The sequence below is a fragment of the Pelophylax lessonae genome (genome assembly GCF_965119305.1).
Source record: "Pelophylax lessonae genome assembly, chromosome: 5".
NCBI lineage: Eukaryota > Metazoa > Chordata > Amphibia > Anura > Ranidae > Pelophylax > Pelophylax lessonae.
Genome location: NC_138772.1, coordinates 371,094,970 through 371,122,173, shown reverse-complemented (window position 1 = coordinate 371,122,173; position 27,204 = coordinate 371,094,970). Strand labels below are relative to the sequence as shown.

General features: G+C 45.1%; 1 protein-coding gene across 1 annotated transcript in view; it reads right to left on the bottom strand.

Moving 5' to 3' along the window:
* Positions 1–27,204, bottom strand: part of RTTN (rotatin) — a 423,025-nt gene that overhangs the window by 91,593 nt on the left and 304,228 nt on the right. The window contains exons 35-37 of the mRNA XM_082257758.1: positions 24,311–24,393; positions 10,886–10,985; positions 5,706–5,904 (exon numbers count right to left, since the gene is read on the bottom strand). Coding sequence (XP_082113884.1) covers positions 5,706–5,904; positions 10,886–10,985; positions 24,311–24,393 — 382 coding nt within the window. The remainder of the gene's footprint in view (positions 1–5,705; positions 5,905–10,885; positions 10,986–24,310; positions 24,394–27,204) is intronic.

Below are 27,204 nucleotides of genomic sequence, written 5' to 3'. Positions count from 1 at the left end.
GGACACAAATGCCCCATTTCTCAAAAAGTTTTCATCTGCAATGGAGGCAAAACCTGTATCTTAGAATGGGCTCTGCCATAGCCCATCCTACGCTGTCCACCTTTTAACAACTGCAGATAGGCAGACTGTTTTCTTAAAGTGGTATTAAAGGCAAGTTTTTTTTATAACATACATGTCATTCTTACCTGCTCTGCACAGTGGTTTTGCACAGAGCAGCCCTAAACCTCCTTTTCTCGGGTCCCCCTCCGACACTTCTGCCCTCTACCTCCTGCCAAATGCCTCCAGAGCAAGCAGCTTGCTATGGGAGCACCGAAGCAGGCTCACTCCTGAGCTGCTGCTCTGCATGTCCATTCACACAGAGAGCTGTGGCTCGGCCCCACCCCTCTCTTTCTCTCCTTTTTGGCTCGCTGGCTGTGACTGACAGCAGCGGCAGGCAATGGCTTCCACTGCTGTCTCAGCCAATGAGTAGGGAGAGTGCCCGCAAAGCTGAGGCTCTTGTGCACATCGCTGGATCATAATGGGGCTCATGTAAGTAATGGAAGGGGGGGGGGGTGCTGCACACAGAAGGTTTTTTTTTTTTTTTTTTTACCTTCATGCATATTTTTTGCAAACCACTTTGAAAGTAAATCAAATGCCAGCCTGCAATACAGATATCACTATACTATCTGAATAGTGGTGTTTTTCACAGGCATAAAAAAGATAAACAGGAAAGACAAGCCAAAATACTTTTTTTTTTTCAATACTTATTTCTAAAGAAGGAAGCACACAAGAAATACATAAATCAAATGACATACATTTTTAGAAATCAAACGTATGCAAATGAAACTCAGAATTAGGGAGACACTGGCTGACCAAGCAGGCAGATACACATGTAAAAAGGTAACCCAGACAACAAGGAGTCTCTGTACCCGTGTGGTATTTTATCTGGTAAACTGTAAATCAAAAAACGCCTAAAAAGGTGGCCAAAAGAAACCAAACAAAAAAAAAAAGGAGGGGGGGGGGGTAAAGAAGAGAGGGAACCACTCATTTCGCTATCTCTCCTCGAGCAGGAGAGGCCCAGCGGTGCAGCCTCCGACATGGGAGATTCAGCTCAGCAGTGTCTTGTAATCCTCGGAGTAAACAAATTTGTGCCAGTAGAACCATTTTTCCTGATGGTCTCTTTCCATGGCCACCAGGTCCTCCAGCTCAATAAATTCCTTAATCTTTAGTCGCCTTTTTGACGTGGACAGCATGGTAGACTTTAGCTGGCTAAAGACAGACATTCCCCATTATACTAAACAGTCAGCATACCAATGCATTTTTTAGACACTACTGGCATCCAGTACACTGTTGCTTAAGTAATCCGTGAGTGTCTGTTATCTAAACCTGCTCACAAAATGCTGATTTCTTAGCAATTTCCATTAAATCATCTAATCTGGCTCATAGTTAGTGTTGGGACTGCTTTGGCCATTGCATCCAACATCTACATAGCATAGGAGATATAGCATTACTCCCTACTGCCATTATTACTGTAGCCATAAGCTTTAAGCCTTTGCTATATGCTGGTAGTTACTAAGCACAAAAGCTCAGGTCATACTACAGTGCACATCTGCACCAGTTATAAGTGCTTAAACAGACTGCTGAACATTTAGTCTGTGCCTAAACAATAGGTTCTTTGTAACATCTATGTATTACACTACTCCTTTCACTATTTGAAATGTATTGTAATTCTGCTGTACATCTCTTATGACTGCCTGCTTTGACCATCTGCCTGTCAACTTGTCGGCAGTCATGCCTTGCAGCACAATGTATCCACATAATCCCTGTGGAAAACGTCTTGTGGAATGTTTTAACACCTACAGGAAACAATCACAAAATGTATATCACACTGAAAGCTCTTATGAATAACATTTGATAAATAACCTTTCCACTGAAAAAAAAAGAAAAACAATCTTCTACTGCACACATGAATGATAATAGCAAAAGGTTGCTGCATTTGCTAGGCAGAAAGAAAAATCATGGATATTATATAAGAAAGCTTCTGAGAAAAAAAAAAATAAAAAATAAAAGTGAAACATTTATAAGAAAAACAATGTGGGAAAAATCCTGTAAACCATATAGGTTTGTATGTATGAAATATTTGCATGATGCACCTAAGCTCAGAACCATACAGCATATTGTGCAACTTGGTACGGACTCGGTAGTTTTCCATTTGCAGAGAAATGTAAACGAGTGATGTGGCCGGGTGGGCGAAGTCCTGCATGGCCCCCCTTTTTTTTTTTTTTTAAATTAAACGATAGGGGTTGGAGATGAACCCCCGCTAGCTGGCACAGTGGGGATCGAGGAGGTGCGAGGGCCGTTGCATTTACAGCCTAAATATGGGAGTAGCATGTAACATGGTATGAAAGATGAACTTATCCTTTAAGCAAACTGGTTCTTGTGTGCTCTTCAAGACATAATCACAGGAAGGTGCCCTAATTAGAGATGTTATTACCAACCATGCTGCTGAAGAAGCTGAAAGTCTACTAGTACATTAAAAAAATTGGATTTTTGACTTACCGTAAAATCCATTTCTCTGATGTTCATTGACAGACACAATTCCTGATATTCTTAACCATTGGGTAATACTGCCCCCTACAGGAGTAGGACATTAGGCAGAAAAAAAGTCTGGCTATGCCTATGGGCAGTCCCAGGGAGTATACTCCCTCTCTCTGCTTTAGGTACTCCGTTTTGTTACAAGCAGTGTCCGAGAAAATACAACTCTACAGAGGGGTGGGTGCCATGTCCGTCAATGAACATTATTGAAATAGATTTTACTGTAAGTCAAAAATACCATTTTCTCCTTTGTTCATTGGCAGACACAGCTCCTGATATTCTTAACCACTGGGACGTCCCAAAGCAGTGTTAAACTGAGGGGTGGGAACAGCAAAAAATTCCCCAGGCTAAAAACAGTAGCCAACCAAGCAACAGATGCTCAACCAAAACAACTGGAGCCCACCTGAAAAAAACAATACACTCTCAAAGAGGACCAAGTCCTCTAAACAGCAGCCTGCAAAACCTTGCGGCCTAAAGAGGCATCCGCAGATGCCAACACATCCACTTTATAAAACTTTGGAAAATAGGAACCTGACCCCTGATGGAATAGGCCTGAATCACTGTCTGTCTGATCCATTTGGGAATGGTTTCAGAGGAAGTGGACAACCCTGTCTGAGACCAATCCATAAGCACAAACAGTGAGACTGACTTCCTAAACGACTCTATAGCTGCCAGGAACACCCCAATTGTCCGAATCACATCCAAGACATGCAAGGCAATTTCCTTAGTATGTTTTTGCCTGGGACACAGGGAAGGCAACACAATGTCTTCATTCAAATGGAAATCAAAGACAACCTTTGGAAGGAATGACAGACAGGGGCAAAGAACCACCTTATCTTTGTGAACCACCAAGTAACGTGAAACGACAGGAAAACGCCGCCAGACAAAACAAAGTCTTCATTCCCATCTTCTGAGACAGCGTAAACAAGGTAATCTCCCGAAGCTTCACAAAGGTATACTTCTGGAGGACCGAAAGCACCAAATTGAGGTCCCAAGGCGGCAACAGAGATCGCACTGGAGGAACCAAATGGCGAACACCCTGAATAAAGGTACGCAGCAGGGAGTGTGTGGCCAAGGGTCATTGAAAGACAACCGCAAAAGCAGACACCTGGCCTTTGATGGTACTCAAGGCCAATTTCTGTTCAACCCCCCCCGTGAAGGAAGGTCAAGATGCGAGCCACCGAGAAGGAGCAATGATGAGGCTTTTTTGCCAGCCCATCGCCCAAAAGCCAACTCCACTCAGGACACAAAGGACTCCAGGACCACAGTCAGTGTGTTGATGGATGGTTAGGACTCGAAGGGCCCCGAGGCCTCAGAGAGGAGATCAGGTGGGGAGATGCGCTCTAATAGACTCCATGAGTCACAAGGGGGACCCCACAAAAAAGTGTAAAACATTACTAAGGGACACCCCCACCGCTTTGGCAGCAAACCCGGTTGCCAGTCACAGAGCCCCAACCAACCCTCAGCAGAGAGGGGGAAGACCTAACCAGACTAACCACCCCGCAGAAACCAGGCACCCCAGCCACCAGGAGAATTTGCACTGCACGTACGGCGATCAGGAAAGGATCCAGGAGTCCGTACCAGGGGATGAGGAGGGGCTCCCACTGCCAATATCGCCGCTCATAGGGCTCCATTGTTATGGCCGCCGCCATTTTCTATGGCAAACCACCGCACAATGACCGCCAGACTACACAAAAATGGCTGCCGTTCATTGCAGCACAAAGGCCTACAAGAAAATGGCGGCACCACGAGGTTCCCAGGAGGAATCCCTAGGCCTCCGGACAGGTGCAGGCAGGACAGGGGACCCTGGCAGGAGCCCCCACTAGGTACAACCCCCCGCACAGCCGATCGTCCGGACGCCAGCGGCGCACCCCATACCCCATCGCTCCCTGCCCCCACCCCGGGAGGTGTACCAGACCACCTACACAGCCCCAGCATTAGTGGAGTAGGGGTAGGATGGGGGGACAGCTTAGGGGGGGTACCTAATGAGAATGAGGGGAACTCGGGCCTGACCTATAGAGGGGCCTGCGCCTACCCCAAAACCCTCCAGGGAGAGAGGGGGGACAACTACTCACCATAACAGGGACCAGATGGGCACTGCTCCAGACAGAACCCCTCGCCATCGAAATAGGGGGGCCGTCGGCCAGGTGGAACGCTGCGACTCGGGCCAAGACCCGATCGTATGCGACCTCGCGAGGTGTTTAATTCACAGGCCACTCCCTGTCCAGTGGGGCTATGTTGCAGCCAACCTAGCATGGAGATTAGGTCTGTGCTCGCACACTGGCCAGACTGGGGTGATCACTGGATCTAGATTATCCAGCTCATCGCCCAGACTGGCATTCCATTTTAGATCTCACAAAAAAAACTGGGAGAAAAAAAATCTATCTAAAAGAAAAAAAATTGCCAGGACCAGAGATCCCAACAAGGGACTAGGTCCTTACTCCTGACTAGGCAGAAAAAAAAATATAGCAGAGAGAGGGAGTATACACCCTGGGACTGCCCATAGGCGTAGACAGACTTTTTTTTTGCCTAGTGTCCTACTCCTGTAGGGGGCAGTATAACCCAATGGTTAAGAATAGCAGGAGCTGTGTCTATCAATGAACAAAAAAGAAATACTGCTTTATCATAAAATGCCCCTATTCTGCATGTTCAAGGAGCAAAGAGAGACAGGCTGTGCAAGAAGTTTGTAGTTTGAGGACACCTATACAAATCTGCTAAAGCCTTCTGACTACAATCATTCTGGCCAGAAAGTTCTGCAAACTATTAGTCATGGAAGGCATAATATACCACAGCAATAGTTTAATCTATTAGCATGAAGGATGGTTTCACATTGATGCACTGACTTTCTATTAGGTCGGGCATTTTTGCCGCATTTTCTGAAAGTACAGCAAGCCCAGCATCTTTGGTACACTTTCAGAAGCCATGAAAAAAATGCACAACCTAATAAAATGTCTATGGGACTATGGCTAAAATCGCTTGTAAAGCACACGAAAACAATGGATACACCTACACTGCGACCAAACCACAGCATACCAGTGTAAAAGCAGCTTAATGCATAAACATTATGTAAAAAAGCTGGTCTTTCCATATCAACAGAGTTCTAAAAAATGAAATAAACCACTTGTTTGTACCTTATTAGATCGGTCAGCAAATGCGTCTTAGACAAAGCGCTGAGAGTATCTTCAGAATTCATTACTAGAAGATTCTCCAGTAATCCGCACACTGCTGACAAGAGGGATGGTGTGACTAAGGAACACTGGTCAGACGGGCACACAGAGACGCAAATCTCCTCAGAGCTCAGAGATGCCGTTCTTGCTTTGTTGTTTTGACCTGTAGTGAACAGTCATTACATTAACAAGGACAAAGGATATAAGGTTTTATATTAACACTTCAACTCTCAGACCTGTACAGTACATCCCTTTTCAACCAGAGCAATTCTTCCATTTCTGTTATGAGCCTGATTACAACTTCATTATAGGATATAACAATAGATCAATTTTTTTTTAGAACAATCGTTGATGTGTTTTGGTCATTTCGCCTTGCAAAAATGTATTCCATAGAAAAAAGTAACGAAACTAGAGCAAACTTTTTCCTACTTTAAACAGTAGTGTTTTTTATTTTTTAAGTGTTATTGTTAATACATTTTTATTAATACTTTGTCTCGTTTAAAGTTACACAAAAATTCTGATCCTGGTAAAAGACAGGGTTCACTCTTGTGTGATCATGTGATTCGGACCGCATTGCTGTGTAGATCACATGCAATGTCTGTGCAATGCAAATTCAGTCATACAAACTGTATGGCTGAAATCGCATTTGCACTGGTGCAGGATCCTTTTTTTTGGTCTGCACTTGAATTGGATCGCATGGGTGTTCACACCTATGCAATCTGATTCCTGCACCAATTTACAGTTCGCACTGCAAACTGTGAACCAATCTGTGGCTGTCAATAACTTTACATTGACACTTGCAGCAGTTCGCAGCAAATGTTAGTGTGAACTGCCGGCGATTCAGGTGCAATACAGGAACCCACACTGGAATCCCGCTGGTTTCCGTACTGCCCAAGTGAGAACCCGGCCTAAAGCACTGCAAAGATTTTACCCAATACAAGAATAAATGCCTTTATTTCAAGTACAACATTAACCAATACAAAAAAAAAGAAGAAAGAAACAAAAAAAAAAAAAGTTGATGGCTCAAAAAAATAGAAACAAACAACCTAGAGCCCGCTGCAATTCAGCTAAGGGGAGTTGTTTGGGAGGCTGCATGCTTCATGTTACATTTAAAATATGGGTGTAACATGATTAATAATATAAGTAGCAGACTATGCCTTTAATTATCATCCTTTGCAGTTTAAAGCTCATCTCCTTGATCTGCAAATTAATTCAGTAGACTGAGCAGAATAAATATAAAAGTAATAATGTTACTTAGTATCTCTATCGTGTCTGAACAGTCTTTATAGACATTGGGGGAGATTTACTAAAATTGATGCACTCAGAATCTGGTGCAGCTGTGCATGGTAACCAATCAGCTACTAACTTTAGCTTGTTCAGTAAGGCCTCTTTCACGCGGTCCGCATTCCATTGCGGACCGCGCTCTGCTCAGCGGTGATCGATCCGCCGATCCCCTCTGAGCCAGCGGATGACAGCTCCGTCTCTGCACACAGTGCGGAGAGAGAGGTGTCAGAGCCCCGCTGCTCTCTATAGGGAATCGTCCGCTCTCATCCGATCCGATCCCCTGGATGGATGGAAAATAGGGTTTCCATCCGTCCGGATTTCACGGACAGGATCGGATGCGGATGGCAGCGGGTGTCAGCGGACATGTCACCGCTGACATCCGCTGCTCCATAGGGCTGAATGGGGCATCTGATCAGATCCGCCTAAAAAACTGACAGGCGGATCTGATCGGAACGCCCGTGTGAAAGAGGCCTTAAGCTTTGACAATAAAGCCTGGAAGCTGATTGGTTTCTATGCAGAGCTGCACCAGATTTTGCACTCACTAGTTTTAGTCAGACAGCAATCCCCATTGTATCAGACAGCAACTTGTGCCAGCAAATGCAGAGAGGGAATTATGACAAGGCATACTATACTTTGAGTTTGTGTAGAATGTCCAATATTAATAACGGATTCAAATACAACAACATTGTTTCAATATTCTAACAAAGCTTCTGCACATTCAACCGCAGAGTCCAATTAAAATGCTTACTGCCTAAAACAACCTAAAAAATAGGTATTTTTCTGAAGCTACGGATGTTTCTCACATGAATGAATACACCCTAAGACATGCTGTTAACACAGAGATGAATAAATCTAAGCCGTATAGTTTGCTTCAGGGTCACACAGAGTATACAGGAATGCATTTCCATATGTTCTCAAGCAAAGAATAAAAGTTTAAGTGCGCAACAATCAGATTTATTCCACTCCATAAAATACTCAAACATAACAATTACATTGTAGATATCTAATTTCTCCAATTTCTCACCAAAAATACTAATTATTAAACGCCATCATGAAATGAGAAGTCTTGGTGACAAAATTTGTGGTTGATTCACTAGAATGATCAGTCTTCAGTTTTCAAAGTTTTATTCCTGGAATTCTTTGTCAACACCAAAGATTATAGGCATCAATAGCTTTCAAATCCCTTGCTTTTTTAACCACTTAAGCCCCAGAAGATTTTACCCCTTCCTGACCAGGGCCTATTTTGCGATTCGGCACTGCGTGACTTTAACGGACAATTGCGCGGTCGTGCAACGCTGTACCTAAACAAATTTGACGTCCTTTTTTTCCCCACAAACAGAGCTTTCTTTTGGGGGTATTTGATCACCTGTGCAATTTTTTGATCATGCGCTATAAACAAAAAAAGGGCGTAAATTTTGTAAAAATAACAATATTTTTCACATTTTTTTATATGAAATCCCCCCCCCCCCCCAAAAAATGTAAAAATCAAAATGTTTTAACATTTTCGGCCAATTTGTTTTATGCTACCTATGTTTGGTAAAAAAAAAATTGCAAAAAGCGTATTTTGATTGGTTTGCGCAAAAGTTATTGCGTTTACTAACAAAGGGAAAGATTTTTGTAATTTTTGTTGTTTTTTTTAACGCGTAATGGCGGCGATCTGCGATTTTTTTTGCGGTACTGCGACATTGCGGCGGACAGATCGGACCCTTGACTGACATTTTTGGGGTTACCAGTGACATTACTACAGTAATCAGTGCTATAAATATGCACTGTTACTGTAAAATTACACTGGCAGTGAAGGGGTTAACTTTGAGAGGGAGGGGTTGTGTGTGTCCCTAGGGGTGTGATTCTAACTGTGATTTGCTGTGGCTTGAGGTGTAGGAACAGTGAGCAGAGTCCAAGCTGGGGAGACCGCTCCAGGTGAGGCAGGAATCAGGTGCCGGTCGGATCCGTAATCCAGAATCACATGAAGTAAGAAGGAATGACCACACTTCCGATAAAGTTCAAAAATGGAGTGTATTTATTCCACATCAAACGAATGACAAATTATAAAACATACACACTGTAAGTGCAGGACTGCACTGCACTCACAGTGTGTACGTTTTATAATTTGCCATTCGTTTGATGTGGAATAAATACACTCCATTTTTGAACTTTATCGGATGTGCGGTCATTCCTTCTTACTTCATGTATAGGAACAGTGATCAACGGTCCTACATATTAGAACCGTATGATCACTATTCCTACACAGGGGGGAATGACAGACGGCTTGTTTACATTAGCCGCCTGCCTTTCTCCCTCTCCACCCGACGATCGCGAGTGACCGGCGGACATCGGGTCCGCCGGTCACACGCGCGGGGGGTCCGTGACCGCGCGGGAGCGCGCCTCCGGCGGCGCGTGCTCGCTCCCTAGACCCTCACAGGCTAGCGACGTAGTACTACGTCGCTTTGCCTGTGAGGGGCTGACCGCCGCAGTAAATAGTCGTGCGGCGGTCGGCAAGTGGTTAATGTCCAGTTTTTACATTCATAGAGAGTGAGTGAAAATACAGTAGTCTGGACAATTTTGATCTATGTTCTTATTGACACGGCAGTACCTTTGAAGATCTTTTCTAGATCTTTCATTTGTGCTCTTACAAAAACCACTCCGTTTTGTTTTTCAGCTCGGTTCACACTAGTGTGGGCCGTGCGTCCCGAATTTGCTCGGGCACAGCAGCCCACTAATTTGAGTGGGCTGCTGTGCCGTGTAAAATGCACGTTCATGCACCTTTTTAAAAACACTGCCGCAGGGAAACCGCATGGTCTTTTTGACCATGCAGTTTTCCAGCAGGTCCACCACCTGCGATTGCACTGTGGGCTGAAATGTTTGAGGATGTCATTCTGAATGAATGGCATCCCCGCACGTCTCCCAAGAGTAGTGCGATTCGGCTGCGGGTATCGATGCAATTCCCGAACCTGCAACCAGAACACACGGCCTGCACTAGTGTGAACCAAGCCTTCTTGACTGCTAGATCCTTTTCTTGTAAAAAACCTCAGTTAAACTTACAATTTATATCACTTGAATATATTACAGGTGCAAAGTCTTACAGTGTGTTTTCTTTTGAAAATAGCCACAGCTGAGTTGAAAAGCCATTTCCTTGCTAACATGCGCAGAGAAGGACAGCACAAAGGATTTGAAGTATTAAGCTGGGTGCACTATTTTTTCTGTTCCACTTACAGATTTCTGTATATACAAAAGTGAGGTAGATGGAGGGAATCTCCCCACTGTGCTATTGTATTCCGACACCAGGGACTCCTCCATTGCCAAAATGCACTAATCAGCACTACAGCCATTGGCTGCAGACCACTGATCACAGAAGGTTTTCCAACAGGACCATTAGACAGTCGTTGATCTTTTAATTGGCTTCTGTAGAAAAGAGAGGACCACACACAGGTCAAAATCCACCTAGTTCCCACTGAACTGGTCAAATATTGATCTGTGTGTACCCGGCTTCACAGTTTGTTTTCTTTTGAGAACAACCACAGCCTTAATAGAAAAGCCTTTTCCTTACCAGTATACAGCAGAGAAAACCTTTGCTATGTGGGTGGAAGCAAAGGTTTGATTTTAAGCTAGAGTTATCCGATCAGCAGGGAATATGAGCTTTGTGAGTTAACACTGTCTGTGTCCACATTGCAGAGAATTACTCTCACTTTTCTCTATGGTCACGGAGGATCACAGGGGAAAGGAAATTATGGGAAATCTTCCCATTAGGGACACATACAGCAACAAACAGGTTCTTTGTAGAGTGAGGAAAAGTTAAACCCTGTCAACTTAGGCTTTAGGTTATCCTGAAACGATAATTCTGACAAATATTAAGTGTATACCATGATTGAGTCCTTGATCAACCACATTTTCCAAAATGGAGGAATCAGAGATTGCAACCTGGTGATCTGAGCCACTTGTGGTAGAGGATCCAGTATGAAGCTAGAAAAAAAAAAACATAAACAAATAAATATTAAAGTGAAATTATACACAAAAAAATATGAATATCAGATACGGATTACAACCAATGCAAACACTACATGTTTCTGGTGTAAGACAGATTTAAGGGCGAGTGATAGTTGTTTTGGAGGGCATTACAACTTATACTGCAATGAGTAATAACGCCTCCTTACAGACATCACAAGGTATAGCTTTGTCAAAGTAGAAACATACATGGGAATTCTCAGGATCTCCCCTGGGGGTCTTAAAAAAGGTAAGCATACACACCTTCAGGAGCCAGTTATCAAGGGAATCTATTACAGGTTCATATATATATGACAAGGTGATTGTTTACAATCACTTTTATACATGTTACTAACAAAACTAGCAATACATAACAGTGAGGGGAAAAAAGAATTTGATCCGCTGCTGATTTTGTACGTTTGCCCACTGACAAAGAAATGATCAGTCAATAATATTACTGGTAGGTTTATTTTAACAGTGAGAGACAGAATAACAACAAAAAAAATCTAGAGAAACGCATTTCAAAAAAGTTATAAATGAATTTGCATTATAATAAGTAAAAAATGGATTTTTGTAAAATCTTACCGTAAAATCCTTTTCTCTTAGCTCATTGACAGACGCAGTCCTCTTTGATTCATATCAAATTGGGTTATACTGCCCTCTACAGGAGTAGGACACTAGACAGAAGAAAACGTTCTGGCCCCACCTTAGGGGCAGTCCCAGAGGGTATATCCTCTCTCTCTCTCTGCTACAGGATGTTAGTTATGTCACAAAGCAGTGTCAGAGAATTTAACCCAACCCAACTCAAAGATAGAGGGGTGGGTACTGCGTCTGTCAATGAGCTAAGAGAAAAGGATTTTACGGTAAGATTTTACAAAAATCCATTTTTCTCTGTCGCTCATTGACAGACGCAGTCCTCTTTGATTCATATCAAATTGGGATGTCCCAAAGCAGTGCCACAAATGAGGGGTGGGATTAACGGAAATCAAAATCCAATCCAGAAGGCCCAACCGGTGCCATCTAGAAGTTTTAAAGGCTCATCAGACAAAAGGGATGAGACTCAACTAAAAAATCCAACAGAAAAAAAAAACCCTTGAGGTAGACCACCGGTCTCCTCAAATTGCGGCCTGCAAAACCTTGCGGCCAAAAGAGGCATCTGACGATCACATCAACTTTATAGAATTTTGCAAAGGTATGCACTGACGACCATGTGGCCGCCTTGCAAACCTGAAGCACTGACGCTTGATGGCGAAAGGCCCATGACGCACTAAGCGCCTGAGTGGAGTGCGCCTTAACAGGGAATGGAGGCTCCCGAACCTTAATAGAATAAGCCTGTACCACCGTCTGTCTGATCCATTTGGAGATAGTCGCGGCAGATGCAGGCAACCCCTTCTTAGGGCCATCCGTGATCACAAACAGTGAATCCGTTTTACGAAATGAATCCGTAGTATTCAAGTATACCCTGATTGCCCGAACTACATCCAAGGAATGCAGCGCAAATTCTCGAGGATGACTGGGCTTAGGACACAGGGAAGGCAATACAATGTCCTCATTCAAATGAAACTCTGAAACCACCTTGGGCAGAAAGGATGGATTCGGACGCAAAACAACCTTATCCCTATGAACCACCAGATATGGGGAACGACAGAATAATGCAGCCAGTTCGGACACCCTGCGTGCAGAAGTGATAGCCACCAAGAAGGCCACCTTCTGGGATAAAGTAAGCAAGGGAATCTCCCTAATATTTTCAAAGGGAGGTTTCTGAAGAACCGACAGTACCAAATTAAGATCCCAGGGCGGTAAGGGTGCGTGCACCGGTGGAGCCAGGTGTCGCACTCCCTGGATGAAACTCCGCATCAGGGAATGAGTAGCCAAAGGCTTCTGAAAGAAGATTGGTAATGCTGAAACTTGACCCTTGATAGTGCTCAAGGACAGTCTCTGCTCAACCCCCTTTTGCAGAAAGGCCAATATTCGGGCCACCGAATAAGAACATGGAGGGAACCCAAGAGATTCACACCACGCAATATAAGACTTCCATGTGCGATGATAGATCTTTCTGGATGTCGCTTTCCTTGCTTTAATTAGAGTAGGAATCACTGAAGTCGACAATCCCTTGTCCTTCAGCACCTGGGTCTCAATAGCCAGGCCGTTAAAGCCAGCGATCGTAAAGCAGGGTGGAAGATCGGTCCCTGCGACAGCAGTTCCTCCCTGAGAGGAAGTCGCCAAGGAACGTCTGCGACCAGTCTGACCAGGTCGGCGTACCAGGCCCGACGCGGCCAGTCCGGAGCTACCAGAATAACTGGGATTCCCTCCACCTCTATCCTGCGAAGAAGCTTCGGCAGCAACTTGAGAGGAGGGAAGGCATACAGTAGCTGATACTGCCCCCACGGGGCGATCAGTGCGTCTGCGGTGTCTGCTAGAGGATCGCGGGAGCGAGCCACAAACCTCCGCACTTTCCTGTTGAGCCGAGATGCCAACAGATCTACATTCGGGGTGCCCCAACGAAGGCACAGTTGGTGGAATACCTCTGGATGAAGAGACCATTCCCCTTGATCTAGACTCTGACGGCTGAGATAATCTGCCTGCCAATTCTCCACCCCCGGAATGAATACCGCGGAGAGAGCTGGAACAATCCGTTCAGCCCAACGAACAATGCTGGCCACCTCTATGGCCGCTAGGACACTCTTGGTGCCCTCCTGATGATTGACATAAGCCACTGCTGTGGCATTGTCCGACTGGATCCGCACCGGGCTGCCCCGGAGCTGCTCGGTCCAATGAATCAGACAAAGTCTTATCGCTCTTAGTTCCAACACATTTATCGGTAACCTGGATTCTTCCAGGGACCAAAGCCCCTGAGCAGCTAATTTGCCGAGAATTCCTCCCCACCCGGATAGACTGGCATCCGTAGTGACAATCGTCCAGTATATTGGAAGAAATGAATTCCCCTGGCTGAGCATCGGCGACCGAAGCCACCAGATCAGAGACTCCCTGGTCCGCTCACTCAGTCGGATCCGATTGTCCAGGGAATCTGGATTCCGGTTCCATTTGAGAAGAATCTCTCTCTGAAGGATTCGGGTATGGGACTGGGCAAATGGTACTGCCTCGAAGGAAGCCACCATCAAACCCAGGACCCTCATGCAAGTCCGAAGGGAAGGCCAGTTGTCGGCTAGTAACAACTGAATCGTTGATTGAATCTTCCGGAGTTTCCCCACAGGAAGAAACACTTTTGCCCTGGATGTGTCTAAAATGAGACCCAGATATTCCAGCCTCCTGGTGGGAACCAGAGATGACTTCTGCAGGTTCACCAGCCACCCGAACTCTTGTAAAGAGATCGTGGTGATCTCTAAATTTAGCAACAGAGTCTGCGGAGACTCCGCACGGAGCAGAAGGTCGTCTAGGTAACCCAGAATTGATATGCCTCGTCGCAACAGCGCCAAAACTGGGGCCAACACCTTTGTAAAGACCCGGGGAGCCGTGGCGAGACCAAAGGGTAACTGATAATGGTTCTCTTCTACGGAGAAACGCAGGAAACGCTGATGTCCTGCGTAAATGGGAGTGTGAAGATAGGCATACTTGATGTCTATGGACGCCAGAAAATCCCCCTGATGCAGGGAGGCCGCTACTGTGCGGATGGACTCCATCTTGATTTTTTTGTACCTTGACAAAAAGATTGAGTGCTCTTAAGTCCAGAATTGGACGCACCTTGCCCTCCTTTCTGGGTATTGTGAAATGGTTCGAATAAAACCCTTGAAAACGTTCTGTCCAAGGAACATGGATCACCACTCCTTGTTGCATTAAATCCGTGACCGCCCCCCGCAAAGCTTCTAAGCGATCCGGGGATAGTTGGATATTGGAAGGGAAGAATCGCACCGGTGGGAGTGATTGAAACTCGATCTTGTATCCTGACCGTATGACCTCGCAAACCCACTTGTCCGGGATTCTGGAAAGCCATGGATCCGGAAACCGGCGAAGACGTCCCCCCACCCCAGCTATGGGTGGGGGCGCACCTTCAGGCTTTAGTAGTCTTATCTTCAGGTCTGGAAGAGCCGGACTTTTGTTTACCCGACCAGCGCCCCTTGAAACCTCCTGCAGGAGTTTTGGAGGGCTTTGCCTTATCGCCCGCCCCCGCGGAGCGAAAAAAAATTTTATGAGCGGAAAAGGAAGGCCCCCCTCTCTGACGAGGTCCTTTTCCCTTAGTATTCTGTGGCAAAAAGGTGCTCTTGCCCCCAGTGAGATCCTTGATAATCTCATCCAAGGTGGCCCCAAATTGGCTAATCTCCCCTTTCAGGGGGATCGCCTAAGTCTTTTTAGAACCTTGGTCCGCCGCAACAATGGAGTGGCGTCCAGAGCAGCGTCACAGACAAATTGTAACCCTTGTATCATCTGCTCCAGCAGGTCTGATCCTGCCGGGGGGATGCTTCTCCCCTCTAAGTCCCGGCGTAACAACTTGGTCCATTCCGTCAATGTTTGCGAAACCAAACCAATTGCAATCACTGGCCTAAAAGCTGACCCAATCAGGGAAAAGATGGAGCGAGACACGGCTTCCACCTTACGATCCACCGGATCCCTAAAGGACGGAGCGTCCTCCAATGGGATAACAGTAGCTTTATTTAATCTGGAAATTGGTGGATCCACCACAGGTGGTACTGTCCATTTCTTGAGGAGGGATTCCTCAAACGGATAACGCCTAATAATGCGTTTGGAAATACCAGGGGTTCGTTTCGGACGACCCCATTCCTCTTTAATTATATTACCAAAACATTTGGGCAAGGGAAACACCCTCGCCATCTTAGTAGGTCTATTAGTACCAAAAGGAATCTCAGTATCAGCTACTTTCGCCGGTGTAACCTCAAGTCTTAAGGTTTACCGGACAGAACCAATGCTTCTTCTTGAGCTATGGCGGATGCTGAAACGTCCTCCTCACTGTCTGAGGAGACAGTACCCGAAACACAAGTCCCAGATGAGGGACCTGCAGCTGCAGCGACAAGCTCAGAATCTGAATCTGAAGTTTCAGATGAAATAGGGGTAGGCGGGGGTCGCTTCCTTGCGCCCCGTTCCTGACAGGCCACCTCCACCCGGGATACAAAAGACTCCAAAACCGCTGATAATGCATCAATTGAAAGTGGGGAACTGGAGGGTCCTCGAGGGGATCAGGTGGGGATACATGTGTGGCAGGGTCCATGACTATCCCAGGAACACTTGCCAGCAAACAACAATTTGAAAAAGAAAAATTTTTTTTTTATGTGTAATCCCCCAGGGCAATAGCGCCCCTCAGCGTACCTGCTTTGGACCCCCACAGAGAGAGAGAGAGAGAGAGAGACCCCAAGGGCTCACCACCTGATGCAGAGAAGCTTCTACAAAACTGCTCAGCGCTGTTCTATGCAGACCAGGAAGTCCTGTGATCGCTTTCCCGGGTAAAGGAAGTGGCTCCGCCCCCTATACACGCCTTCCAGCGCTTCTACTGCTACTCCTCGAGGTAGCTGGGTTCATCAAATATGGCCGCCCCCATGCAGGAGACACCAGACTACGGCAAAATGGCGGCCTGCGTGACCTGCGGGCGGCCTGTGTAAAATATAGCGGTTCGCTATGTGGCCTAATCCGTGCAGCAAGATGGCGGCGGCCTGCCGCTCTTGTGTGGCTTCTTACTGGAGGATTGGCGGCGGCCTGCGGAAGGCTATGGAAGGCTGGCGGCGGCCTGCAAGTGCAGCCTACGGGAGGATGGCGGTAGCCTCGGCATAGGGTAGGTGCTTAACCTTTTATCTACATGCCAGTACTTTCTAGGATTATCTAAATAGTCAATTCCTCCTGGAGTGTCAGCTCCAAAACCAAGCCTCATGGAGCGTCAGCTCCCAAACCAAGCCTCCTGGAGCGTCAGCTCCCAAACCAAGCCTCCTGGAGCGTCAGCTCCCAAACCAAGGCTCCTGGAGCGTCAGCTCCCAAACCAAGCCTGCTGGAGTGTAACTCCTGTTCATCCAATCATACTCTCAAAAAGGAAGATCTGTGAACATGTCATAGGACAGAGGGGGAACCTTAGGATCAAAGGATCCGACCATCCACAGAGGGGCCCGTATCCATCCCAAAAACCCGACAAGGGGGAGGGGGAACATCTACTCACCATACCGGAACCGACGGGCACCCACTCCTAACAGAACCCCTCTCCACCGAAGTGGGGGGGCTGTCGACAAATACAGACGCCATGACTCAGTTTCCGACTGGTCGTAGGCGTCCTGGCGAGATCTTTAACTCACAGGGCCAGTCCCTCCAGTGGGACTATGTCGCAGCCCGACCCAGCGCGGAGCTAGGGCCTGCGTGCGTTCGAAAGCCGGCTGGGGTGACCACTGGATCTCAACATCCAGCCCGTCGCCCAGCTCCAGCATAATTGTTTGAATGTGTCGCGGCCGATCCAGCGCGGAGCTGGAGTCTGCACGTGCTTGTAGGCCGGCTGGGGTGACCACTGGATCTCAACATCCAGCCCGTCGCCCAGATCCGGCATAATTTGCTTGAAGATCTCACAGGAAACTGGAGAAAAAAGCTAACTAAAAAAGGATTTATCTAAAAAAAATCTTGCCAGGACCAAAAGATCCCAGCAAGGAACTTAGGTCCTTACTCCTGACTAGACAGAAAAAAACTAACATCCTGTAGCAGAGAGAGAGAGAGGATATACCCTCTGGGACTGCCCCTAAGGTGGGGCCAGAACGTTTTCTTCTGCCTAGTGTCCTACTCCTGTAGAGGGCAGTATAACCCAATTTGATATGAATCAAAGAGGACTGCGTCTGTCAATGAGCGACAGAGAAATAAGTATTTGACCCCTTTGCGAAACATGACTTAGTACTTGGTGGCAAAACCCTTGTTGGCATTCACAGAGGTCAGACTTTCTTGTAGTAGGCCACCAGGTTTACACACATCTCAGGAGGGATTTCGTCCCACTCCTCTTTGCAGATCCTCTCCAAGTCATTAAGGTTTTGAGGCTGACGTTAAGTAACTCGAACCATCAGCTCCCTTCACATATTCTCTATGGGATTAAGGTCTAGAGACTGGCTAGGCCACTCCAGGACCTTAATGGGCCTCTTCTTGAGCCACTCCCTGGTTGCCTTGGCCGTGTGTTTTCGGTAATTGTCATGTTGTAATACCCAGCATGACAGAATATGGAAGATTTCTCCCTCCTTTTGGTCCTGGTGACATTTTTTTCAGTAAAGAAAGTCATGACTCCTCCAGACTTTTTTAGTTGTCACAGCAACAAAAGACAAGGGGAAGTATTAGTAAGACCTCATCTGGGATATTTAGTTATGTTTTGGGCACCAGTTCTCAAAAAGGAAATCCGGGAACGGGAGAGAGTGCAGAGAAGGGCAAACAAACTGATAAGAGCCATGGAGGAGCTCAGCTATGAGAAAAGATTAGAGGAGCTGATGTATTTTCTCTTGAGAAGAGGAGATTAAGGGGGGATAGAACATGTATAAATACATTAGTGCACTAACTTGGTGTAGAGTTATTCACTTTAAGGTCAACACTGAGGACTCTTTACATCTGGAAGAAGAGAGATTTAATCTCCAAATAAGGAAAGGCCTCTTCACAGTAAGGGCTGTGAAAATGTGGAATAGGTTCCCTTAAGTGCTGGTTCTGGCAAGCTCGGCAGATTGTTTTTGGCCTGGATTCTTTTCTGATTCACATAATATTGTTGGATACTAAGGAAGGAATCTATTTTCCCCCGCTGGAGCAAATTGGATCATGCTTTAGTGTTTTTTTTTTTGCCTTCCTCTGGATAAACTCTGGGTATCGTTTGTATTGTATATGGAGGTTTTTTATTTGCGTGTGTTTTTTTTTCTCATCTCTGTTGGTTGAACTGGATGGACTTGTGTCTTTTTTCAATTTGATTAACTATGTAACTTGGGTAAAACTAAAAATCCTCCTCTGCAGTGGGGCTGTGTTCATATTGCAATGGTTAACTGCTTGTTTATGTTTAGGGGGGACCATGTACAGTAATTTTACTTACCTGACGTCGGATCCTGTAGGTTCCACACTGCTAGACCAGTACCTGCAGCATCTTCACTCCTGCTGCCTAATGTCATCTAATCTGATCGGGGCATAGAATAGCGCCATCTGCTGGGGCAGGGGGAATCAGGTAAGTAAAACTGCTTTTACTATCCCACAGAATGAGCAGTTAAATGGCTGAAGGCAGCCCCACTGCAGGGGAGGATGTTTTTTTTTTCCGGAATTGGGCTTTAACTGGTTCTTGCACAGACTGGTTTTAGTACAGGCCACAATGACCCAGTCTACACCTGCAGTGTGTAGATTAGCTGGGTGCAAATAAATTCAGCAATATGCATACACTGAATGTGATAAAATAAAACAAAACACATTTCTTGGTACATCTTAAAAAATACAACTTGTGTATTTTTCATTATTGATTTCAGAAATAATTTGTTCACTCAGCTATAGATGCTAGCATTTCATTGATTTTTTTTTTTACAACGTTCATAACATTTCTCAGCAGGACTGGAACAAATAAACTTGGATGTACAATTAGCATGACATGACTTGATTATTTCTTTCCAAAATTTCATTCCACTTTGGTGGATGTGTGCGCACCAAGAGATTGCACTGTCAAAGTGTTACAGCCAGTGTCTGCTTATCTTCCCTGGCACTCTGATAAGGCCTGTGTAGCTATGGCTGGAGAAAGCTGCTGACTGACAACAGCAAACTTGTTTGGAATGTTTATTTTCAAACTGAATTACATTTCCTGTCTCTCAGTGCTACCCACAGTTTTGTGTAGATGCTTTGTAAGAAATATTTTTCAAGGTTTCAGAAAATGATCTGAAACATACTTGGCAAAATACAATGTACAGTGTGTACCCATAGGAAACCCACAGGTACCGGAGGTATCCATGGATCGTTTCCTCCCACATTCCAAAAGACATGTTGGTAGGTTAATTGGCTCCTGCCTATTAGGATTTTGGTGTTTTTAAGTGTGAATGGTCTAGCTATAAAAATATAAATAAAATAGCAAATGGCACTTTTCCACTGCAAGTACCGGCTCGGCTCAAATTGGCCCTGCTTGGCTCGGTTTGGTTTTCCACTGCATGGTACCGCATGGTACAGTGTTGGAACGGTTCGGTACGGTTTGTTTTTCCACTAAAGTAAAGTGGGTGGGATAACAATGATTCTCTGACCAATCAGTGGCTAGTAGTTAGCAAACAGTCAAGGCTGCATGCAAAGGATTGTGGGATATGGTACCAGTACGGCCCTCTTGGAACCACAACTGAGGTGGTACTGTTTAAGTGAGCCGTACCGTTCGGTTCCATGTAGTGGAAAAGCGTCGCCGTACCGTACCTTACCGAACCGTTCCAACACCGTACCATGCAGTGAAAAAGCACAAAAGCGAGCCAAATCGTTCGGTTCCGTGCAGTGGAAAAGCGCCAAAACATGCCCTACTTACCTGCTCTGTGCAATGGTTTTGCACAGAGCAGCTGTGATCCTCTTCTTACCGGGTCCCCTGCCGACGCTCCTGGCATCCCCCCCTCCCCAGCCCTGCTCTATGCATCCATAAGACAAAGAGCTGCGGTTTGGTCCTGTCCCTTTGCTCTCTCCCTATTGGCTGTGACTGACAGCAGCGGGAGCCAATGGCTCCTGCTGCTGTCTCAGCCAATGAGGAGAGATAGTCCCAGGACAGCCGAAGCTTTCATGCACATTCCTGGATCGATAGGGAGCTCAGGTGTGTATTGGGGGGGCTGTGAGGGGAGCAGCACACAGTTTTTTTCAATAATATGCATGAAGGTAAAAAAAACCTTCAGCCTTTACAACCATGTTAACAGAACACAGGGTAAGAGGGGTACCAAAAAAAAAAAAAAATATATATATATATATATACAGTAAAACCTTGGATTGCGAGCATAATTCGTTCCGGAAGCATGCTTGTAATCCAAAGCACTATTATATCAAAGCGAATTTCCCCATAAGAAATAATGGAAACTCAGATGATTCGTTCCACAACCATTTATTCATAAATCCTTCAATTTATAGTCCATATAAAAAGATTATAGCATTGCGATAGGTTGTGTAACCATAAAATGTCCATCCACAAATAGCCGCTTCCACAAGGGGATTGGAAGCAAAATCCAGCAGGAGCTACAGGGTAGCAATATGGTTCCATTTAATGAAGGTACAACATTTAGCAACTCACATGGTTGATGAATAAAACAGGCACATCTAAGTATGCAGGCATCCAGGGTAAAGCTGTCCACATAGACGTTCTTCTGCACAGCCGGCTGCTAGTCTGTGATCCTGACCGGGAAGACCACCCTGCAGTAAAGCGATCTGAAAGCGAGGGGCAGCATGGAAAGGATGACGTAGATGACGGTGCGGAGGATGGTCCTATGTGGACAGCTTTAGCTTGGATGCCTGCATCCTTAGATGTGCCTGTTCCAATCATCAACCATGTGAGTTGCTAAATGTTGTACCTTCATTAAATGTAACCATATTGCTACACTTCGAGGCGCCTCTCTTCTCTTTTATACTCAGCTGTGACTTGAGGCTACTTGTATATCAAGACATTGCTTGTATATCAAGTCAAAATTTATTTGAAAATTTTGCTTGTCTTGCAAAGCGCTCTTAAACCAAGTTACTCTCAAACCAAGGTTTTACTATATATATATATATATATATATATATAAAAAAAACAGGTCAAAACCTATGATTGCGAGATGAGTTGACATAACTGTAAACCCTGCCCAAAAAAAAAAAAAAAAAAAACAGCAGTTCCAAGCCTGCTCTTCCTGGATCATGGACTCTGTTAAACAGAGACAGCCATGTCTCCCGGCCTGGCCAGCCCAGATGCACTATGAGATCGCCTGATTTCCACAATTACAAAAGCACCATGCAATTGCCTGATTTTCACAATGCTGTGTGCAAGGAGTGTCAAAGGATCTCTCCATGGAAGAAAAGATCTTCTGTGGGGGGGGGGGGGGGGGGAACAGAGGACCTACTGGTCAAGTAACTTAAACCATCAAAAAGAAAATCATTTTTTTTATAGATTTTAATTAAAGAAGGGACCTACTGGTCACATAACCCCCGCTAACCATAAAATAGGTGTTTTTCTGGATTTTGTGAATGTGAAAGAGGAGTGTTTAACCACCTAGAGACTGAGGGTAAAACAAATGTTAATGCCTAAACACAAGTGTTAGTAAAATTGCACATATTATTCAACACAATTACTTTATGTATCCAGGTGGATTAGACCTTGCTTTTGTAGGACAAATTGGGCTTTCATTTAGTGGTAAATGGTAGCAGATTTCTCCTATTTTTTTTTTTTTTTTTTTTATCAAAAAAACTGTCCCAAAATAGAAAAAAAAAAACAGCAAAAAACAAAAACACACTTAAAAAAAAAAAAAAATGTAGCTGTATATTTCTTGCTATTACCATAATTTACCACCAAAGAACAACCCAAAATGAATTCTCCTGCTTCTGAGGATTGCAGCAATACCACATATGTATACTTTGCCTTTTTCTATCCTACCTAAAATATACTGACACTGACTAACTGACATGGATATTAATTTAAAAATGCTTTTTTTTTTAAATTGTAACCAAAATATACTGCTGTGACCCCGACCTTGACCCAAATACGAACCCTGGCATTGACCTAGATCAAACCTTGATCTAGCAATTTTTCTTTTACATTTTTGTTTGTTTATATCTTCCTCTCATGCAAGAAGAGAAAGATACAATGCAGCTTTCCCTTAATTCAGAAGAAAAAGTAAACACAGGAGCGGGCTCACAGTGACAGATCACTGTGATAAAAACAATATAACAGGATATTGCTGCGCTAAAATATGATATAAATAACATATAGGACGAAAAGCAGCCAACACAAATCTTAGAAATACAAGATCAAAACACTATATGGCAAAATGTAGCGCTAATCTTAAACTGTCTACACAGAATGTCTTTAAAACTTCAGAGGGGAAACAGCAGTCCTTATGTTTTCCACATAGAATGATGTGAAAAAAATATATATCTTTGGATAGTGAAGATCCTCAGTAGTAAACCACCACCAGACACCGCACACACTGGTCCTTACCAAATGTAGGTGACCCTCATCACAAAGGTCATAACCGCATGATAGTGCCTGAGCCCTGGAAAACCGGGATCCTTCACTGCTCCTTCCTTGAATAGGTCAAAATAGCAGGCAAACTCCACTCCACATGGGGTCCCCAAAAGAAGAAACAGAACACCGCCTCATAGTGTATACTGCTAATGCTTTATTGGCCCCAAAGGATTAAAAATAACTTACTGGATGGCCGCTATTAGAGAGCGTTGCAAGTTTCTCCTCCTTAGTTATGGATGCTGCTGCATCCCACCATCAAAATGGCCGCCGTGTCCCTTCCACGTGTGGCGTGCGTCGCCGTAAGCTCCACCCGACGCGCGTTTCGTCAGAGACTGACGTCGTCAGTCCTAGGTTCCCCTTGACGACGTCAGTCTCTGACGAAACGCGCGTCGGGTGGAGCTTACGGCGACGCACGCCACACGTGGAAGGGACACGGCGGCCATTTTGATGGTGGGATGCAGCAGCATCCATAACTAAGGAGGAGAAACTTGCAACGCTCTCTAATAGCGGCCATCCAGTAAGTTATTTTTAATCCTTTGGGGCCAATAAAGCATTAGCAGTATACACTATGAGGCGGTGTTCTGTTTCTTCTTTTGGGGACCCCATGTGGAGTGGAGTTTGCCTGCTATTTTGACCTATTCAAGGAAGGAGCAGTGAAGGATCCCGGTTTTCCAGGGTTTAGGCACTATCATGCGGTTATGACCTTTGTGATGAGGGTCACCTACATTTGGTAAGGACCAGTGTGTGCGGTGTCTGGTGGTGGTTTACTACTGAGGATCTTCACTATCCAAAGATATATATTTTTTTCACATCATTCTATGTGGAAAACATAAGGACTGCTGTTTCCCCTCTGAAGTTTTAAAGACATTCTGTGTAGACAGTTTAAGATTAGCGCTACATTTTGCCATAGATCACTGTGATAGCCAATCAGAGGCTATCACAGCGACCGGAGTCCCGGGTCTTGATCGTTAGTACGAGACCCGGAACTTTAGGTGAGAGCACACCATTTGTGCTGGGAGCGCTCTGTGCGGAGTGCTCTCAGCACAAAGAGAGATATGCATATACATGGCCACACGGATAAAGACCCACTTCCGGGAGGCTACATATATGCGTACTGTTGGCAGGAAGGGGTTAAGAAAAGTATACGGTTTGCCCTTTTATAAGCTATAACTTTACTGATACTTTAGGAATGCAAAATACTTACTACTGTACTTAAAGTTGATTCAGAACCAGCTGTGCTAGAGATATTGGGTATGCTGTTCCAAAAGTAAAGGGAGTCTTCAGAGCCTAAAATGAAAAAGACCAAATATTGACTTCATACACTTGCAATGCAAGAAAAATAAAAACAAACAATAACAGTGGAGAGCAGAAGCAAAGCTGCATAAAATATATGAAAACCCACATTTCAAAATCCCATATAAGCTTTAGCATAATATTGTAATCTTGAAAGCCCTTTTTTAATTTGCAGCTTTCATAAATGTAATAAGAGGGGATCCTGGCATGAAGGTCCTTTCTCAGGCACTCTCTGTCCTTGTCTATAAATTGTTCTACATTGTAACAGTCACACCCTTTCCATTCAGGGAAAGGGTGTCAGGGGGCCAGTGCACTTTGCACAGAAAGTGTCCAGTATTGTCACCATCCTGAAACCCGCCATCCTTTAGACAGAAAAAGGTTGCTGGAGATTTGCGGTGCTGACATGCAACAATGGAGGAAAAATGGTCATAACAAGCAATAAATACAGTACAGTATATACACTGCTCAAAAAAATTAAAGGAACACTTTTAAAACCAGAGTATAGCATAAAGTCAAACTTCTGGGATATTAATCTGGTCAGTTCAGTAGCATAGGGGGTTGTTAATCATTTTCAGCTGCTTTGGTGTTAATGAAATTTACAACAGGGGCACTAGATGTGCAACAATGAGACAACCTCCAAAACAGAATGGTTTTAGGCCCCGTTCACACAGGGGCGATCCGACTTGGGGGGGCGACCTCCGAGGTCGCGGTGCGAGCAGCGTGCCGCGACCTCGGAGCGGCCGGCACGGACTTCATAACATTGAAGTCTATGACGGTCGCGCCGGGTCGCCCCAAAGAAGCTCCGGACCCTTTTTCTAAGTCGGAGCGACTTGTGTCGCTCCTATTAGAACGGGTCCGCAGCTTCCCTATGGAAGGCGACCTACGGCGACCTGTGAGGCGACCAGGTCCCCTCACAGGTCGCCTTAGTGTGAACGGGGGCTTATACGTGGAGGCCACTGAAATGTTTTTTTCAATACTAATCTTTTCCGACTGTTTTCACTAGTTTTGCATCTGACTAGGGTCAGTGTCAATACTGGTTGCATGAGGCAATTCCTGGACCCTATAGAGGTTGCACAGGCAGTCCAACTGCTCCAGGATGGCACATCAATCCGTGCCATTGCCAGAAGGTATACTGGGTCTCCCAGCACAGTCTCAAGAGCATGGAGGAGATTCCAGGAGACAGGCAGGTAATCTAGGAGAGCTGGATAGGGCTGTAGACGGTCCTTAACACATCAGAAGGACCAGTATCTGCTTCTTTGTGCAAAGAGGAACAGGATGAGCACTGCCAGAGTCCTACAAAATGACCTCCAGCAGGCCACTGGTGTTTATGTCCCTGACCAGACAATCAGAAACAGACTTCATGATGGTGGCCTGAGGGCTCAACATCCTCTAGTGGGCCCTGTGTTCACTGCCTAGCTCAATTGGCATTTGCCATTGAACACCAGAATTGGCAGGTCCGTCACTGGCGCCCTGTGCTTTTCACAGATTAGAGCAGGTTCACCCTGAGCATGTGACAGATGTGAAAGGGTCTGGCGAAGCCATGGAGAATGTTATGCTGTCTGTAACATTGTTCAGCGTGACCGATTTGGTGGTGGGTCCGTGATGGTCTGGGGAGGCATATCCATGGAGGGACACACAGAAATCTGCAGGCTAGACAATGGCACCCTGACTGCCATTAGGTATTGGGATGAATTCCATGGACCCATTGTCAGACACTATGCTGGTGCAGTGAGTCCTAGGTTCCTCCTGTTGTACGACAATGCCCGGCCTCATGTGGCAAGAGCATGCAGCCCGTTCCTGGAGGATGAAGGAATTGATACCACCCTCACAGGCCCCCGTGCTCGTCTGACCTAAATCCCATAGAACACCTCTGGGACATTATGTTTTGGTCCATCTGACACCACCAGATTGCACCTCAGTCTTTTCAGGAGCTCAGTGATACTGTGGTCCAGATCTGGGAGGAAATACCCCAGGACACGATCCGTTGTCTGATTAGGAGCAATGCCGATGTTGTCAGGCATGCATACAAGCACATGGGGACCATACAAAACACTGGGTACCATTTTGAGTTGCTGCAATGAAATTTAAGCAAAATGGACTAGCCTGCTGCATCATTTTTTCTCTTTGATTTTTTGGGGTGTCTGAATTCAGCCTTCTGTAGGTTGATCATTTTCATTTCCATTAAACAATGTGGCATCCTTTCGTTTCTAACACATTACCCAGTCCATATTAGTACAGATATCCAGCATGACATTTTGCCCCATTAAGATCTGATGTGTTTTCAAAGTGTTCCTTTAATTTTTTTAGAGCAGTGTATTACTGTATAAACCCATACATATATACAGTGCCTTGCAAAAGTATTCACTCCCTTGCCTTTTTACCTATTTTGTTACATTACAGCCTTAAGTTCAATGTTTTGTTAATCTGAATTGTATGTGATGGATCAGAACACAATAGTCTAAGTTGGTGAAGTGAAATGAGAAAAAAAAATATACATAAAACTATTTTTTTAGAAATAGAAAACAGAAAATTTTCATGTGCGTATGTATTCAGCCCTTTTGTTATGAAGCTCATAAAAAGCTCTGGTGCAACCAATTACCTTCAGAAGTCACATAATTAGTGAAATGATGTCCACCTGTGTGCAATCTAAGTGTCACATGATCTGTCATTACATATACACACCTTTTTTGAAAGGCCCCAGAGGCTGCAACACCTAAGCAAGAGGCACCACTAACCAAACACTGCCATGAAGACCAAGGAACTCTCCAAACAAGTAAGGGACAATATTGTTAAGAAGTACAAGTC